Below are 15,022 nucleotides of genomic sequence, written 5' to 3'. Positions count from 1 at the left end.
ATATATCACAACATAAAATTAGGAACTAACTGGAGAAGTGGGCGTCCCAGAAGCTCAACCTGTATCAGTCCTTGAGATAAGTTTAGTATTTTACCCCCACTTGTTATTTATCTTGAAGACGTTCTATATTTTTAGTTCAACACATAAGGACAGAAAGCAAGAGACTTGGGTGGAGTGAGCTTATCGAGTGCTGGCACCTGCTGAGATGCGTGTTTCCCTGATTCCCCCACCCATTAGTATTTTATTTTGTTTAGTTTTTTACATTATTACTTTTAAATTTTGTTATTTTGGTTTTACTTAGTTTTATTTTATTCGATTTTATTGTACCTATATTAATTAAAATATTTTTAATATGTTTATGTCGATCGTAGGCTCCTGGAGCATTACGCATGCGCCTCTTTCCTTGCCACTCCTCTGGCTTGCCGTAGAAAAGCGAAAGTCATCCAATAAGGAGCATGTCATATGCTAGATTGGTGAGTTTTATTCATCGTGTTCATCGTTTGTCACATGTAAAGTCATCTCGTTTTAGGTACTGGCTCTATGTTGTCGAAACTTGAGGTTGTAAAAACAAAACGACAATGAAAAGTCAGTTAAACGATGCTAGGCTAATTGAAAGCTAACCTTAGCATTGTGTTAGCTCCTCCGTATAACAAACAGCCATTAATCATGAGGAGACACCGAAACTCCTTTTTGTGTTCTGAATTCGTGTTAAATACGTGTAACTGACACCCCAGAGTCATCCATCGTATCACTGCGTGTCTAACCGGTGTGTTTACTATGCTTGTTTGCCGCCAGGTGTCGCTATGTGCCGCGGCTCCGGGGCTGGCGGGCCTGCTGAGCGGCTCGGTGCTGGCTGCAGGTGAGGGGAAGAAGAAGAGCAGCCAGCCGCCTCTGAGCATCGAGGAGGTGGGTTCAGACAGAGCCTTTCTAAAGACTTTGTTTTACTTTGTCTGTGACTTTGTTTACATCATGTTTACGACGTAGTGCACACAGCCACAGAGGTCTGGATCAGAGTAAGAGCTGACCCTGGAGGGACAGCTTCTGCATCGCAGAGCTTCAGAAGGTCACACTCTGTATTTGTTTCAGCTGCCGTCTCTGTACACCAGCCCTGAAGCAGCGGTGGCCCAGTACGTAGAGCCAGAGGCCGGGCCGGTGGAGCAGAGGGTGGCCTCACTGAGGAAATGGGCAGAACCATACACGAGCCAGTGTCAGGTTTGTTTACTTAACCTCAGGTGGACAACTCAAGAAAAACAGAAAATTAGTCAACCTTATGATGAACATGGACATCTGTCCAAAGCAAGCAGCACTTTATATATTAAATTATATTTGACCTGTGTGTACAGATTTTATATACTTTCAGACTGTGGCAGATCACGTGTTCTTATAGATTTTTGTGCTGATGTATTTCTGGAAGAGAAGCTGTCATGCGGCCTAAGCTGTTGTGCTCCTGTTGTTCTTGACAGTCTCCACGAGCCTGTGGCTTTCTTTCTAATAAAGGACATTGTGGGATTCTTTTTTCTTCCTCTCTGCCACTGTTGCAGAAACATTCCCACTGAATCCAAACAGCTCGTGTTGCCTCAGAGGAGGCGGCATTTCTGTTTCTGTGAGGTTTGTGGCCTTGAGGTGAAGACGTGCAACAAAGACATGACGACGACTGGTTGCTTTCAGAGAGACGCCTGGGAACTTGTCTTTGAAATTTCTTTGCTTTCTGTTCTCCTTTCGTTTATCTCCTTCTTGGTTTTCTTTCTGTTTTTCTCTCCCTTGCTCTTGTTGTTCTTTTTTCTTTCTACCGCTGTGCCTCCTCACCTTTAAGCCTACCAACCATCCTCCTTTCTTTCTGTCCTGCTGTTCTTCCTTTCCTACTGACATCATTCCTTCCTTCCTCCTTTCTTACCAGCTGTGCTTCCTGGCTTCCTTACTTCTGTCCTTCCATTCCTTCTTTCGTTCCTCACATCCATGATCCTGCTATCTTTCACCCATTCATTCCTTCCATCAGTCCTTACAGGGAGTGCAGAATTATTAGGCAAGTTGTATTTTTGAGGAATAATGTTATTATTGAACAACAACCATGTTCTCAATGAACCCAAAAAACTCATTAATATCAAAGCTGAATGTTTTTGGAAGTAGTTTTTAGTTTGTTTTTAGTTTTAGCTATTTTAGGGGGATATCTGTGTGTGCAGGTGACTATTACTGTGCATAATTATTAGGCAACTTAACAAAAAAAACAAATATATACCCATTTCAATTATTTATTTTTACCAGTGAAACCAATATAACATCTCCACATTCACAAATATACATTTCTGACATTCAAAAACAAAACAAAAACAAATCAGCGACCAATATAGCCACCTTTCTTTGCAAGGACACTCAAAAGCCTGCCATCCATGGATTCTGTCAGTGTTTTGATCTGTTCACCATCAACATTGCGTGCAGCAGCAACCACAGCCTCCCAGACACTGTTCAGAGAGGTGTACTGTTTTCCCTCCTTGTAAATCTCACATTTGATGATGGACCACAGGTTCTCAATGGGGTTCAGATCAGGTGAACAAGGAGGCCATGTCATTAGTTTTCCTTCTTTTATACCCTTTCTTGCCAGCCACGCTGTGGAGTACTTGGACGCGTGTGATGGAGCATTGTCCTGCATGAAAATCATGTTTTTCTTGAAGGATGCAGACTTCTTCCTGTACCACTGCTTGAAGAAGGTGTCTTCCAGAAACTGGCAGTAGGACTGGGAGTTGAGCTTGACTCCATCCTCAACCCGAAAAGGCCCCACAAGCTCATCTTTGATGATACCAGCCCAAACCAGTACTCCACCTCCACCTTGCTGGCGTCTGAGTCGGCCTGGAGCTCTCTGCCCTTTACCAATCCAGCCACGGGCCCATCCATCTGGCCCATCAAGACTCACTCTCATTTCATCAGTCCATAAAACCTTAGAAAAACCAGTCTTGAGATATTTCTTGGCCCAGTCTTGACGTTTCAGCTTGTGTGTCTTGTTCAGTGGTGGTCGTCTTTCAGCCTTTCTTACCTTGGCCATGTCTCTGAGTATTGCACACCTTGTGCTTTTGGGCACTCCAGTGATGTTGCAGCTCTGAAATATGGCCAAACTGGTGGCAAGTGGCATCTTGGCAGCTGCACGCTTGACTTTTCTCAGTTCATGGGCAGTTATTTTGCGCCTTGGTTTTTCCACATGCTTCTTGCGACCCTGTTGACTATTTTGAATGAAACGCTTGATTGTTCGATGATCACGCTTCAGAAGCTTTGCAATTTTGAGACTGCTGCATCCCTCTGCAAGATATCTCACTATTTTTGACTTTTCTGAGCCTGTCAAGTCCTTCTTTTGACCCATTTTGCCAAAGGAAAGGACGTTGCCTAATAATTATGCACACCTGATATAGGGTGTTGATGTCATTAGACCACACCCCTTCTCATTACAGAGATGCACATCACCTAATATGCTTAATTGGTAGTAGGCTTTCGAGCCTATACAGCTTGGAGTAAGACACCATGCATGAAGAGGATGATGTGGACAAAATACTCATTTGCCTAATAATTCTGCACTCCCTGTATATCCATCCTTTCTTCTATCCTTCCATCCATCCTTCATTAACCTCGTCTCTCCTTCCATTATTCTTCATGTGACACAGGAAATAATCAAACCTGCCATCAGACAGAAGTCTCTGTTCTGTAGTTGTTGGTAAATAGTAAAACGCTCCATTAACAAGTGAAATTCAGCATCTTTATGTGTGTCTCTTGTTTTTTGCAGGAAACTGGCCGAGCTGCGTTGGAGAAAGTGGAGGTGAGTAAATGCTGAAACGTGTAAAAATATTTTTCTCGTTACATTTCATTGTTTCATTTGTTTCTGAGCTGAAATATTCACAGCATGCACAGTAAGTATAATATCGAAAACGATCCTGAAACAAATTTGGCCCTTATGAGAGATAAAAAATATACCTGAAACCAGCCTGAGGAGGCTTTGGGCCTCGTGTTCAGGGTTGTATCTTTTTCTTGGATCCTTGTAACTTCTTACAATCGGACAAATACCAGACATTATTACACAAAGACCAAGGCTGAAAACAATGAGACAAACATGATAAAAGAATCTAATTTTAAAAGGAAACATGGATATAAAGGTCAGAACAGTATGTCATGAAGAACCCTGTACGTACGTCGGCTCTGTAGGTGAGTGTGTGTAAGTGAGGAAAAAACGGTGAATAATCCAAAACCTGACAGAAATATTGATACTGAAAGTGAATTAAAGAGTTAAATAGCTGTTAAAAACAAAACTATCAAACTCTTGTGTGTCGTTTCTTTTTGGTCCACCTGATGATCTTTGGACCTCAGCAGGTGTACCAGAGGGTGGAGCCCGTCATCGGCACATCAGTAACGACAGTCACAGGTGAGGAAATGCTCGTCACTTTAATCAGCTGTTTAACGAAGGCGTGTGTGGCAGCCTGTTTGTGTTTGAACATTACATTTAAAATCTCCCTAAAAACCTTTGAGCGCCGTCACTCTGTCCTTCAGACGTGTACCAGTTCCTCAGTGACCCTCCTCCTGACCTCTACCCCAGTGTGGCGGCGGTGGGTTTCTCCGGCTTCCTGGGACTTTATTTGGCCAAAGGTAACGTGGGAACATCGGCTCTTTCTCACTGATGAATCGCGTCAGAGGGACTAATAATGAGTGTTACAGTTTAGGTTTTTACAAATGTGTCTAAAGCGACCTTGACAAAGTGCTGTCTCTTCACATTTTTCTCCGTGTTTTGCTGCTGATACATTTGGAGCCCTGCAGCTCCGGGATAATCTCCGTCCGCCCTCAGAGAGGAGGCTTGGAAACGTGTTAATCTAAAGCTGCTAGATCGTGTCTTATGTGGCTGCTCACAAACGTATAAATATTATTAAAGTGGATCTCCTCTGCTCGTGTCCGTGAACTCTGCTGGAGAGCAAAATAATCCTCGTTCATGTAGCCGTGCTTTTCCACACTTAAATGTTTCGTTCGTTTAAAGCAGACTCCTGTCTGTTTTCCCCCTTGCTGTTGTTCATTTGTGTAGATGTAAGCACGGTGGTCTCACTCAGGTGAGGACCAAACAGACCCTCTGCAGGAGGATGTGGTCTCGGTCCAGACAAACGACAGTGTGTTTGGTTTATGGTGTGAATGTGATCAAACCCAGCTATCGGGTGTATGTTGCAGGTTTGAGCTAAACAGCTTCCTGCAGCCAGACTGCAGGGCTTCCAGCACAGAAGCAAAAGTCCTGCACACTGCAACCCTAAATCAATGTTATGTTGGTCAATATACGTTTAATGTTGTGTTATACACAAGTAATACAGCTCATTCATAAAGTCCCAGACACAAAGCATCATTTTGTGTCTCTTTGATCTTATTTTTAATTAAAAAACAGGTTTTGGGTCACGGTTAGTTAATGTTTACCTCCTGCAGCTGTAATCTCACAGTTACATAAAGAAGATCAGCATTATAAAGTCATGCCTGTAAACCCACACACACACACACACACACACACACACACACACTCATGCATTTACTCTGGATTAGTAGCTGCTCTGTCTTTGAAGTGAGATATTCAGTGACCCAGTAAAAAGTGTGTACAGGTAACGAGGAACAGAACAAAAGGTGACTGACTCTCTCTCCCCCTCTCCCCCCCCCTCCCCCCTCCCAGGCTCCAGGCTGAAGCGGCTGGTGTTCCCAGTTGGCCTCATGGCCCTGAGCGCCTCCATGTTTTACCCTCAGCAGGCTGCAACCGTGTTGAAGGTGTGTGTTTATGTGCTAACACACAGCAGAACAGTATCTGAGTGTGACTGTTTGTGACAAAAACATAGACTGTATCTAAAAGATGGTCATAAACACCCTGATTGGCTTCTTGTAGCCTTAACTCTGACGTCTTAGCCTCGTCCGTGATGCTTTTTCGGAGCCAGAAGTGTCGGCACTGCAGATGGATCACACAGATGCATGTGGCTGCTAATTAGAGCTGATAGGGGAGGATTGTTGCTCCTGGATCACTCAAGAGTCCCTCGCCTGGTCTTTTCTGGTTGATTTAAGTCTCTTACTGTCCTCGTATCCAGAGGCTAACATCTGCCCACACCACGTACTGTTAAAACATGATAAATGTGATGAAATTAGTTCTGTTTCACACTGAGGAACAACTGTTGCTGTGTTTACTTTGTTTGAATCAGTGTGAACGCTTCACCTGCTGCAGATAAAAACATTCAAACTCAGGTTTAGTTTTCTTTAATATTTCCCACAGCGCTGACATGCAGTCAGGAAACAGCTGCCAGCACCTCTGCTTGTTTCAGTTATTTTAATTTTTAGCCACAAATAAATTTTGCCGGAATTTGTTCCACGGAGGAAATTAACCTCCTGACTTTCTAAACTTTATCAGCCCAGCTCTGACGGACGAATCCCAGATGAAATCTTTCCAGGGATCATTCGTAAACACGTTGTGTGTTTGATCTGTGACTCGTTTCCTGTTCGGAAAGGGTTGTGTTTCCGTGCAGGAAGCCCGGGCTGTGAATTGTGTTTCTAATTTCCACTTGGGTGGTTTTAATCACTTTGTTTCCTTCACACGAACGGACAGAGCGAGACAGAGGCACACCCGGGCAGATGCACACAGCTGTAACATATGCAGAAGTGAAACAGAGGCACGGTGAGGATGTGAAAACATCTGGTCTCACGACTTAAAAGTGTGTCGGAGTCCACTCGGATGTCTGTAATGTTTCCAGTGACGTTCAGATTCATGAAAACCTGATGCTGAGCTTCAAAATCAGAAATGAAAACAGGAAACCAGGACAATGAATTTAATTTTGTTTCCAGTAATAAGGATGACATCGTTCTTTAGCCTTGTTTATGCTCACCACGTTGATGTTGCGCTCGCCATCTGTGATGTCACCGCTGACACTGCAGCCATGTCACTTTTTATACTGGCCAGTCTGCTGCTTCCTCCTCGGTGATACAGGTCGTGTCGCCAGGCAGAAAAAGTCTCAGTGTCAGCGCTTGTATCAGATCAGAAGAAGTTTAAACAGGAAGCAAAGCGACCGCAAAGTTGTCTCCAGAAAGTCACGTCCTTATTTCAAGCTGCTGCAGCGTCTCGCTGATTAAAATACAAACAAGTGAACGATCCCTGGTTCGATCCTGGAAGGAGACGCAGATCCCTTTGGGGCTGCGTTAGGAAGTAAAAACTCTTTTTGTCGCACGTACATGCTTCAGATCAACAAACAAAAGGCAGTTTTTAAATGATGATTTAATTTATTAAGCAAAAAACATCCTAAAGATCTCAAAAAGCAACACATGTCACGATCTAAAGAAACGACAAAGTCACTGACAGCCATCAGATTTACATTTCTCAGGCTTTGAGATTCCAGTAAACCACTGGGAGAGCTATCATACCTTCCCAGTAGTGGCCAGTCTGCCTGGCTCCATGAGGTCACAATAGAACCCAGAACAACATTCAAAGAACTGCAGGCCTCACTTAAGGTCAGAGTTCATGATTCAACAATATAGGAGCAGTCACAGCAAAGGCCCGGTGTCCTCTGTGCTTTAATCTGGTCTTTGGACAGCTGAGAGCATCTGATCCACAGACCTCAGTGATCTTGCAAAAGATCAGAAAGGTATGAGTGTGCAAACCCACGCAACGCCTTAAAAACACATAATAAAACCTTAAAATGAATTCTAAAGCTAACTGGCAGCCAGTGCAAGGATGCCAGTATGGGAGATATGTGGTCTCTGCTGCCGAGTGACCAGCTGCAGTCGACTGACTGATGACACCGGAGTAAAAACTATTACAAACGATGGCATGGATAGCTCTCTCAAAGTCTCTCAGACAGAGAACGGCTTCACTTTAGTAAGTAGTCAAAGGTGAAAGAAACTGGACTTGATGACGGCATTAATCTGTTTATCAAACGTTGGAGTCAAAAATCAAATGAAAGGTTTGGACTGGCTTTGGAGTCCAGACTGAAACTGAGATCATCGGTGTGACCTTAAACAGGCTGTTTATGCTCAAACATCCTCCAGTGTGGTTGAATTTACACTATTCTGCAGAGAAGAGTGGACCAAGTTTGTTCACATCACTGTGATCGTCCACAGTGATGTAGACAAACTCACTGTCAGGTATCACAGAGGCTGACTGCAGTTCTTGCAGCTGAAGGTGGGACAGCCTGTTATTAGTCTGAGGAGCTTGGAAAGAAAAGCATCTGGACTTGTTTAAGTTGCTTGAAGACGTTTCACCTCTCATCCAAGAAGCTTCAGACGCTTTTCTTTCCAAGCTCCTTAGACTACGATGACCAGGATGACTGAGAACCTTCACAGACATACGACCGGTTATTAGGTTTAGGGGGCAGTTACTGTTTCCCACAGGGCCGCGTAGGTTTGCATGACTTTTTTCCCTTAATAAATAAAATTATCATTTAAAAACTGCCTTTTGTATTAACTCAGCTTTTCTTATCTGACTAATATTAAAATTCATTTGCTGATCTGAATGTGAATGTGTGACAAATATATATTTTTTAAATCAGGAAGTGGGCAAATACTTTGTCGTCATGGTTCTTTTATTGCTTTTTATAAAGTCTGGTTTTATTTTGATTTCAGTTAAAAATAATGTTCCCCTCTAGCTTTGGTTTAAGTTCACTGTAATAACCTTGGTGTAGCCTCTGAATCAGATGTGAAGTCTTCTCTCCTTCCTGAGTTGCAGTGCCTGTAACATTTGTTAAATATTAACCAAAGGACGACATGATGAGCTCAGTTTCGCTGCTAATGGCAGAGACACCGGCGCACGAGTGTGAACGCACTCAGCACAGAACTGTGAATCTCGCTCAGCTCGACACCAGAAGCTTAAATTGAAATCCCCACTTTTTATCATTTATTTGAAATTTACTTATAATTCAAGGAAATGCTCTTTTTCTGAGTTCAGTGGTAATGATGGGGGCACCATCATAGCTGGCATGGCTGAGCAGGTGACGCTTACATCAGAGGCTCGAGTCCCGGACCATTTCCTGTGTGGGCCTGCCCACTAACTGTCCAGTAAAGGCTGAAGCTTGGAAATAAACCATTAATGAATCATTCGTATTACAATTAAATTTGATATTCTTGTTATTGATCGTGGCTCAAGAGTTGGCAGTTTGTCTTGTAATTGGAAGGTTGCCGGTTCGAGCCCCGGCTTGGACAGTCTTGGTCGTTGTGTCCTTGGGCAAGACACTTCACCCGTTGCCTGCTGGTGGTGGTCAGAGGGCCTGGTGGCGCCAGTGTCCTCGCCTCTGTCAGTGCGCCCAGGGGCAGCTGTGGCTACAACGTAGCTGCCATCACCAGTGTGTGAATGTGTGTGAATGTTGTGTAAAGCGCTTTGGGGTCCTTTATACTAAGTGAAGCGCTGTACAAAAACAGGCCATTTACCATTTATAATTCCAACAAAATTCAGCAGTGACCAAACGTCAGCTTCAGAGATCATTTTCTATCTGTGCGTCTGCGTTTAGCTGATGTGTTTCGCGTTTCCTGCAGGTGAGTCGAGACTCGGCGTACACCTGGACTCAGCAGGGCCGCGCCGCTCTGGAGACTCTGTGGAAAAATCCACCGTTTGGCAAAAAGGAGGTGAGTCTGCGGCGGATGCTTTTCATGTGTTCGGTTTGCTGTTTTGATCTCCTGACGTTTTTGTTTTTTTTTGTGTGTGTGTGTTTGTGAAGCCTGAGAAGAAAGAGCAAACGAAGGGCAGCAACACGAGCAGCTGAAGACGGCGAGCCGCTAACACCTGTGTACCTCCCAGAGCTGACAGTCGTTACATGTGAGCTTCACTTTGAATCTTTCCAAAACACCTCCGCCTCTTCCCAGAAGCAGTTTGGCTCATTGCACTGGACACCTCCTCCTCTGTAAACATTCCTTCTTTCTCCTTCGATGACTTCAGCTCCTCCGGTTTAACAGAACAGGTCACAGTGACCTTTCAAAACACTTCCTCGTGCTTTAACGTCCCATTCTGCTACAGAGACCCACTAAACTCTGCCAACAACAGCATTCAGATCAGTCCGATCAGTCGTTAACACACATTTTTATTCATATCTGTCATGACTTCTTCTTCTTTTCTCCTATTTTGAAGTAAACTGAATATTTTGACTGTTTGAGCTGGGATCGACTTCTTTCTTTAGTTTTTACTGTTTATGTCAGTGAACTTAGACGGCATATATCCCAGAGCTTTGCCTCTGTCCTCTGGAGGAGGATGTAAACGAATGAAGTCGTCCCCGATGTAGTATTCAGGTCACACTGTGATTCTTATAATCCTGATTTAATGCAGTGTTATTGTGTGCACCCATCTTCAGGTATTAATGAACTGCATAATATCCATGTCTAACATTGTACTGTATATATTATGTGTAATTAAATCCAGCATTTAACACTAAAACTGCATTTATTTTTCTCTTTTGATAGTTACTCATAAAAATGCATATTTAAATTATTATTATTATGTGATTACATCCTTAAATCTCACCTGTATGTTGTAGTAAAGAAAAATAGATCTCACTGTTTTCACAAAGACAACACAAAGTGCTGAACGGTGCAGTTCCTCTAACGTCCACTAGAGGCTGGGCCTAAAGGTTAGTCACCTCTCATGGATTCCCATGCACATCTGTACCACATCTGTACATTTAATTGCTTTATAGAAACTGTCCAGAGGGGATTTTATTTTAATAAGTTATCCGTTTGGCTGCTGGTGAGCCTTAAAGTGAACAGCTGTCACTTACAGCTCCACGTAAATTAGCGGCTTCGCCTCCACCGACAGAAGCACAACAGAAAAACCAAGAGGACGACCTGGACGTTGTCCAGCGTTGTTCTTTCTCACACTGTTGGTGCTGGGAGGTTAAAGACCAGCTAATGCCCACAGTGACCGTATGGGATGTTTGAGTTCTCACTCTAAAATTAAACTCCGGAGGAAACTATTACTGGACGAGTTTCCTGTTTCCTGGCCGTCTGTTTCTGATCCTTTGATGTTTGAGAGTTCAGGCTGCAGACTCTGGACTCGTCAGCATGTTTAGCAGGGATGCTGAACAATCAAAGGCCTCGGATCAAAGTTTACACTTCTGTCTAAAATCAGCTCTGTGTTTCCTTTTGGGGCCCTGCTGCTCTCGGCGGGTCCATAAAATGTGACAAATATAAAACTGAAGCAGTTCCATATTTATTCATACAGAAAATAATCATTTTGGGCCTGATGGTGGGGCTTTAATTGCTCTCAATTGCAGTTCTTTTTATGCAAAAGCTTTAAACAAATTAATATTTCCCTCAAAATCTGACTTGAAATACATCAAATCAACCCTGTATTTTTGAGTGGATTCTATTTATTGCAGTTACATAAAACCAGCAACACAAACCCTCAAAAACAAACAGGTCGGGTTTATTTCAAAACGATTGCTGACCAGAGTGCTGCGCGAGTTCTTGAGAAATATGTTTTTCTGTTTTATGAGAAACGCAAACATCAGCCTTTCTGTGACGTCGAAGCTGATGTTTGCTCTTAAGCATCAATTCAAAGTGAGCAGGTCAGATGTGAAGCTGTAGACTCTCACAGAGCCAATAAAAGCTGGTTTTATTGCTACGCTAACTTTGGTATTTATAACTAAGGCATGCAAAATTTAACCTCAGTACTTTTTATATTTTTGAAATTACAGGTCATGAAAATACACGATGCTTTCAGCATTTTTAAGTCCCGTAACTACAGGCGATATCTACATGAAATTTTCAGGGCTAAAGATTTGCAGCCAAATTAGCTTCAGGTCACAGGTGTCGAACTCCAGGCCTCGAGGGCCGGTGTCCCTGCAGGTTTTAGATGTGTCCTTGATCCAACACAGCTCATTTAAATGGCTAAATGACCTCATCAACATGTCTTAAAGTTCTACAGAGGCCTGATAATGAACTGATCATTCAGGTGTGTTGACTCAGGGTGAGATCTAAAGCCTGCAGGCCCTCATGGACTGGGATTGGGGACCCTGCAGTACAGCTTACATGTTGCAAGATGTGTTAAGTTGTTTACGCACATCTGAATAAGAATTAAGGAACTCAGAGCTGAGGAAGAAGAGAGAAAGCACAAACAGCAGCACATCCGCTTCCTGTTTGTCTGCGGCCTGCTGGGTTTTTATTTCAGCTCATGCTTGTTAGAAATCAGATGATTTGGCTTCTTGAAAGTGCCGTGTTGTTTTTTCAAAGGAAGAGGAAACCTGCATGAACCCAGAGCTCCGTCACGTGTTCAGACGGATTAAAGGAAGCCAGAGACAAAGAAAAAGAAAGCAGATGTCAGTTAAAGTGCAAAGACTCTGGAAACGTGTGTTTTAGTCTCGTTAGCTTCGAGTGAGGATGTTTGAGAGGTTTTCTAACTTGTCTCCACCTGTAACCCTCGTGTTTAGTATACGTGTGTTTTTAAATGCTGAATTTGCCTTGTCATATTGTTTCAGAGTAGAGAGCACAAACTTGTGTGTCGGTGTGTTAGTTTAGAGTCAGGGTTTGTGATTGATTCACTTCAGCAGCTATTTTGATGTCAAGAGACAAAAGCAGACAAAGTCAAAGAGTGATGACCTGTCGGCTCAGGTCACAACGATCCCGCGTCCTCACACATCCTGTTTTATTGTGGTACGGACTTTTGTTTTCCTCGTTCTGCTTTGCCCTTATTAGTTTCAATTAGCCCTGTGTTTATACTCGTCGCTTCGCATCAGCTTTCAGATCTGTTTTACCTCAGCTCTCACTTCCTCGCGCTTCACTGTCTATGATATTTATACAACTTCTTTGTGTTTCATTTCAGGACTTCTGAAACCCTTATTTCCTGTAGAGTTATGCACAGTTCAAGTGCATAACTGCTCACGTGATGAAGTCAGTGTTTGCACTTATCTAATGTAACCGCTTAAACTTAAATTAGTTTTTGTGACAAGTAGTTCACAGCATCACTGCTATGATAACACTAATTATGTTTATTATGAGAAACTGGAGGGCAAACGTTGGTCTGTGGTGTTTAGGAACTGTGTGCAGGAGGTCAGTAGAGTAGCGGTGCAGCAGACACTGCACTGTTGGATGGAGTCAGCGTTTATGTGCAGGGTGTAATTGAATGATTTGGGCTTTAAATCCCACACAGCAGCACATAAAGTGTAATTACACACAGCTGCATGGTTTCAATGCGCCCAGCACGCCCGGTGATGAGGGAGCGCCTTTCTCTCCTCAAACCAGGCGGCTGGAAGTGAAGCTGGAGAAATCAAGAGACTCTGAGATGGAAAAAGAAGTCAAAACTATTCAGGGGGAAGTTTTTTCCTCTCCTTTTATGCTCCTTACACTCTGCTTCCCAAACAAACCTCCCTTTAAAGGCCCAGAGTCTGAGACTTTGAGGAAACCGGCCCTCGGAGATAAATGACCTCACCGCACAGACATTCTGTGGAAAACTGTGTAATGAGGCTGCTGCTGTGTCAGTGGGTTTTAAATGATGTCAGAGGGTTTTCCAGACTTCTCATGTTATCAGCACAAGTCTGAATCCAGCCAGCTAAGACATCTTGTGGGGTTATATTCAGTAACGTAAACAAAACAAACCACAAAGAGGAGACTACGAGCCCTGAAGCATAGCGCCTGTGCAGCTAAGCTTTAAAAACAGTGGATTTATCCACATAAGGATCCTTATGTTGATGCATATGAAAAGCAAAGGTGGGAGTTTCTCAGATTGACCTGATTTTAGATGGACTTGATCATAAATCAGCCCTGGAGGCCTGACAGGCGTCACCGGATAAATTCACTGACCTGCAGAAGCATTTCCTCCAGCTGATGAAAGCTTAACCAGAAATATAATTTAATAATTCAACGTAAACGAGACTGATAAGATCAGTTGTTAAAACAGCACAGAGGAAGCTTAGAAGCAGGACCTGCAGCCATAATCAGAGGAGACACTGAACTTGTGCTGACAGGCGAACAGTAACTTTGCAGACAGACAACCGTCTGTGAGGTTAAACTTTACGACACGACTGTGCTTTTTCATCATTCACTGTTTCGTTATCATGTCCCTGCATCTTTATGGCAACGAGATTTCTTCTGGAACAATCTCCAGTTATGATAAGAGCTATAGAAAACTATTAAAACATAGTTCAGGCCATTTAACTGAGTTCACAGTCCAGCCTTTGACTGCTTTATGAGTCCAAACGAGGCTCCACAAAAACATCTGATAAACTGAAAACAGAGGATGCGTGGACACACAGTAAGAGTATGTACTGTTTGTGTTTGCAGGGGCTCCATTTCCATTAAAACTATTTTTGAACTGCAGGTTTTATCTTGCACGAAGAAGAACAAAAAACCTGAATTCATTTTATAATCTCAGAGTTTTCCTTGCAAACGTTTCCCAGCAGCATCAACATAACTGCAGAGCTGCAAACCAGTATGTAAAAGCTTTAAGTGCAAACATAGGTGAAATACAGTCAACAAGGCAAGAACAGACGGTTTCATTCTAAAGAGCTTTAAAGTCAATATTTGGTGTGGCTGCTGTCATCCTGCACAGCTGAACTCTCCTCGGGAGCCTTAAGAGCTTGAAAAAAGAAGGCAGCTGGACTTTGTTAGGTTTGTGAACTAATCCAGGAGGCTTCTTCAGTTCTGATCATGTGTGTCATCACCACGGCGTGAAAAGAAACCGCTGCTGCCACCCACGATGCAGTCTCGAGAACCCTTCACACCTGGCCTCAGGTGACCTCAAGTGTTTTCACGCTTAATACTCAGTGATGGTAATGACCCACGCCTTTCTCCACACCCATCGTCAACGACCACCTCCAAACGGGACGCTTTTGTTTTTAGAACTGAAGTTTAAAGAAGTCCACTTTCTTTTCTCAGGTCTGTGGGGCGACGACGACCTGGGTGAGAAGCTGCAGTCGTGCTCTCCTGCAGCTTTCTTTCAGCACTGTTCTGGAATAATTCTCCGGGCTTCAAGGACATTAAAATGTCTGCCCGGCCTTTTGGTCCCACGCTGCTTCAGTAATGTTGATGTCTGGCTTCTGGGAAGGCCGTGCTATGACTCTGTGCTCTAGCATGT

At 43.4% G+C, this 15,022-nt stretch overlaps 1 protein-coding gene across 3 annotated transcripts; it reads left to right on the top strand.

Moving 5' to 3' along the window:
• Positions 1–399: 399 nt before the first annotated feature.
• On the top strand, positions 400–10,390 carry apoob (apolipoprotein O, b). Of its 3 annotated transcripts, none has more exons than XM_080865704.1 (9): positions 400–473; positions 796–906; positions 1,087–1,212; positions 3,767–3,799; positions 4,348–4,399; positions 4,525–4,620; positions 5,672–5,763; positions 9,499–9,588; positions 9,681–10,390. In XM_080865704.1, the coding sequence occupies exons 1-9, from the start codon at positions 456–458 to the stop codon at positions 9,723–9,725; spliced, it is 663 nt and encodes a 220-aa protein (XP_080721830.1). In that variant the 5' UTR covers positions 400–455; the 3' UTR covers positions 9,726–10,390. The 3 variants fall into 3 exon arrangements, with proteins under 3 accessions (XP_080721830.1, XP_080721829.1, XP_080721831.1); XM_080865703.1 differs by having other exon boundaries at positions 4,345–4,399; XM_080865705.1 differs by lacking the exon at positions 5,672–5,763 and having other exon boundaries at positions 4,345–4,399.
• Positions 10,391–15,022: the final 4,632 nt, after the last annotated feature.

Source organism: Rhamphochromis sp. 'chilingali' (genome assembly GCF_963969265.1).
Source record: "Rhamphochromis sp. 'chilingali' genome assembly, chromosome: 18".
Taxonomy (NCBI): domain Eukaryota; kingdom Metazoa; phylum Chordata; class Actinopteri; order Cichliformes; family Cichlidae; genus Rhamphochromis; species Rhamphochromis sp. 'chilingali'.
This window is presented reverse-complemented; position numbering and strand designations above follow the sequence as displayed.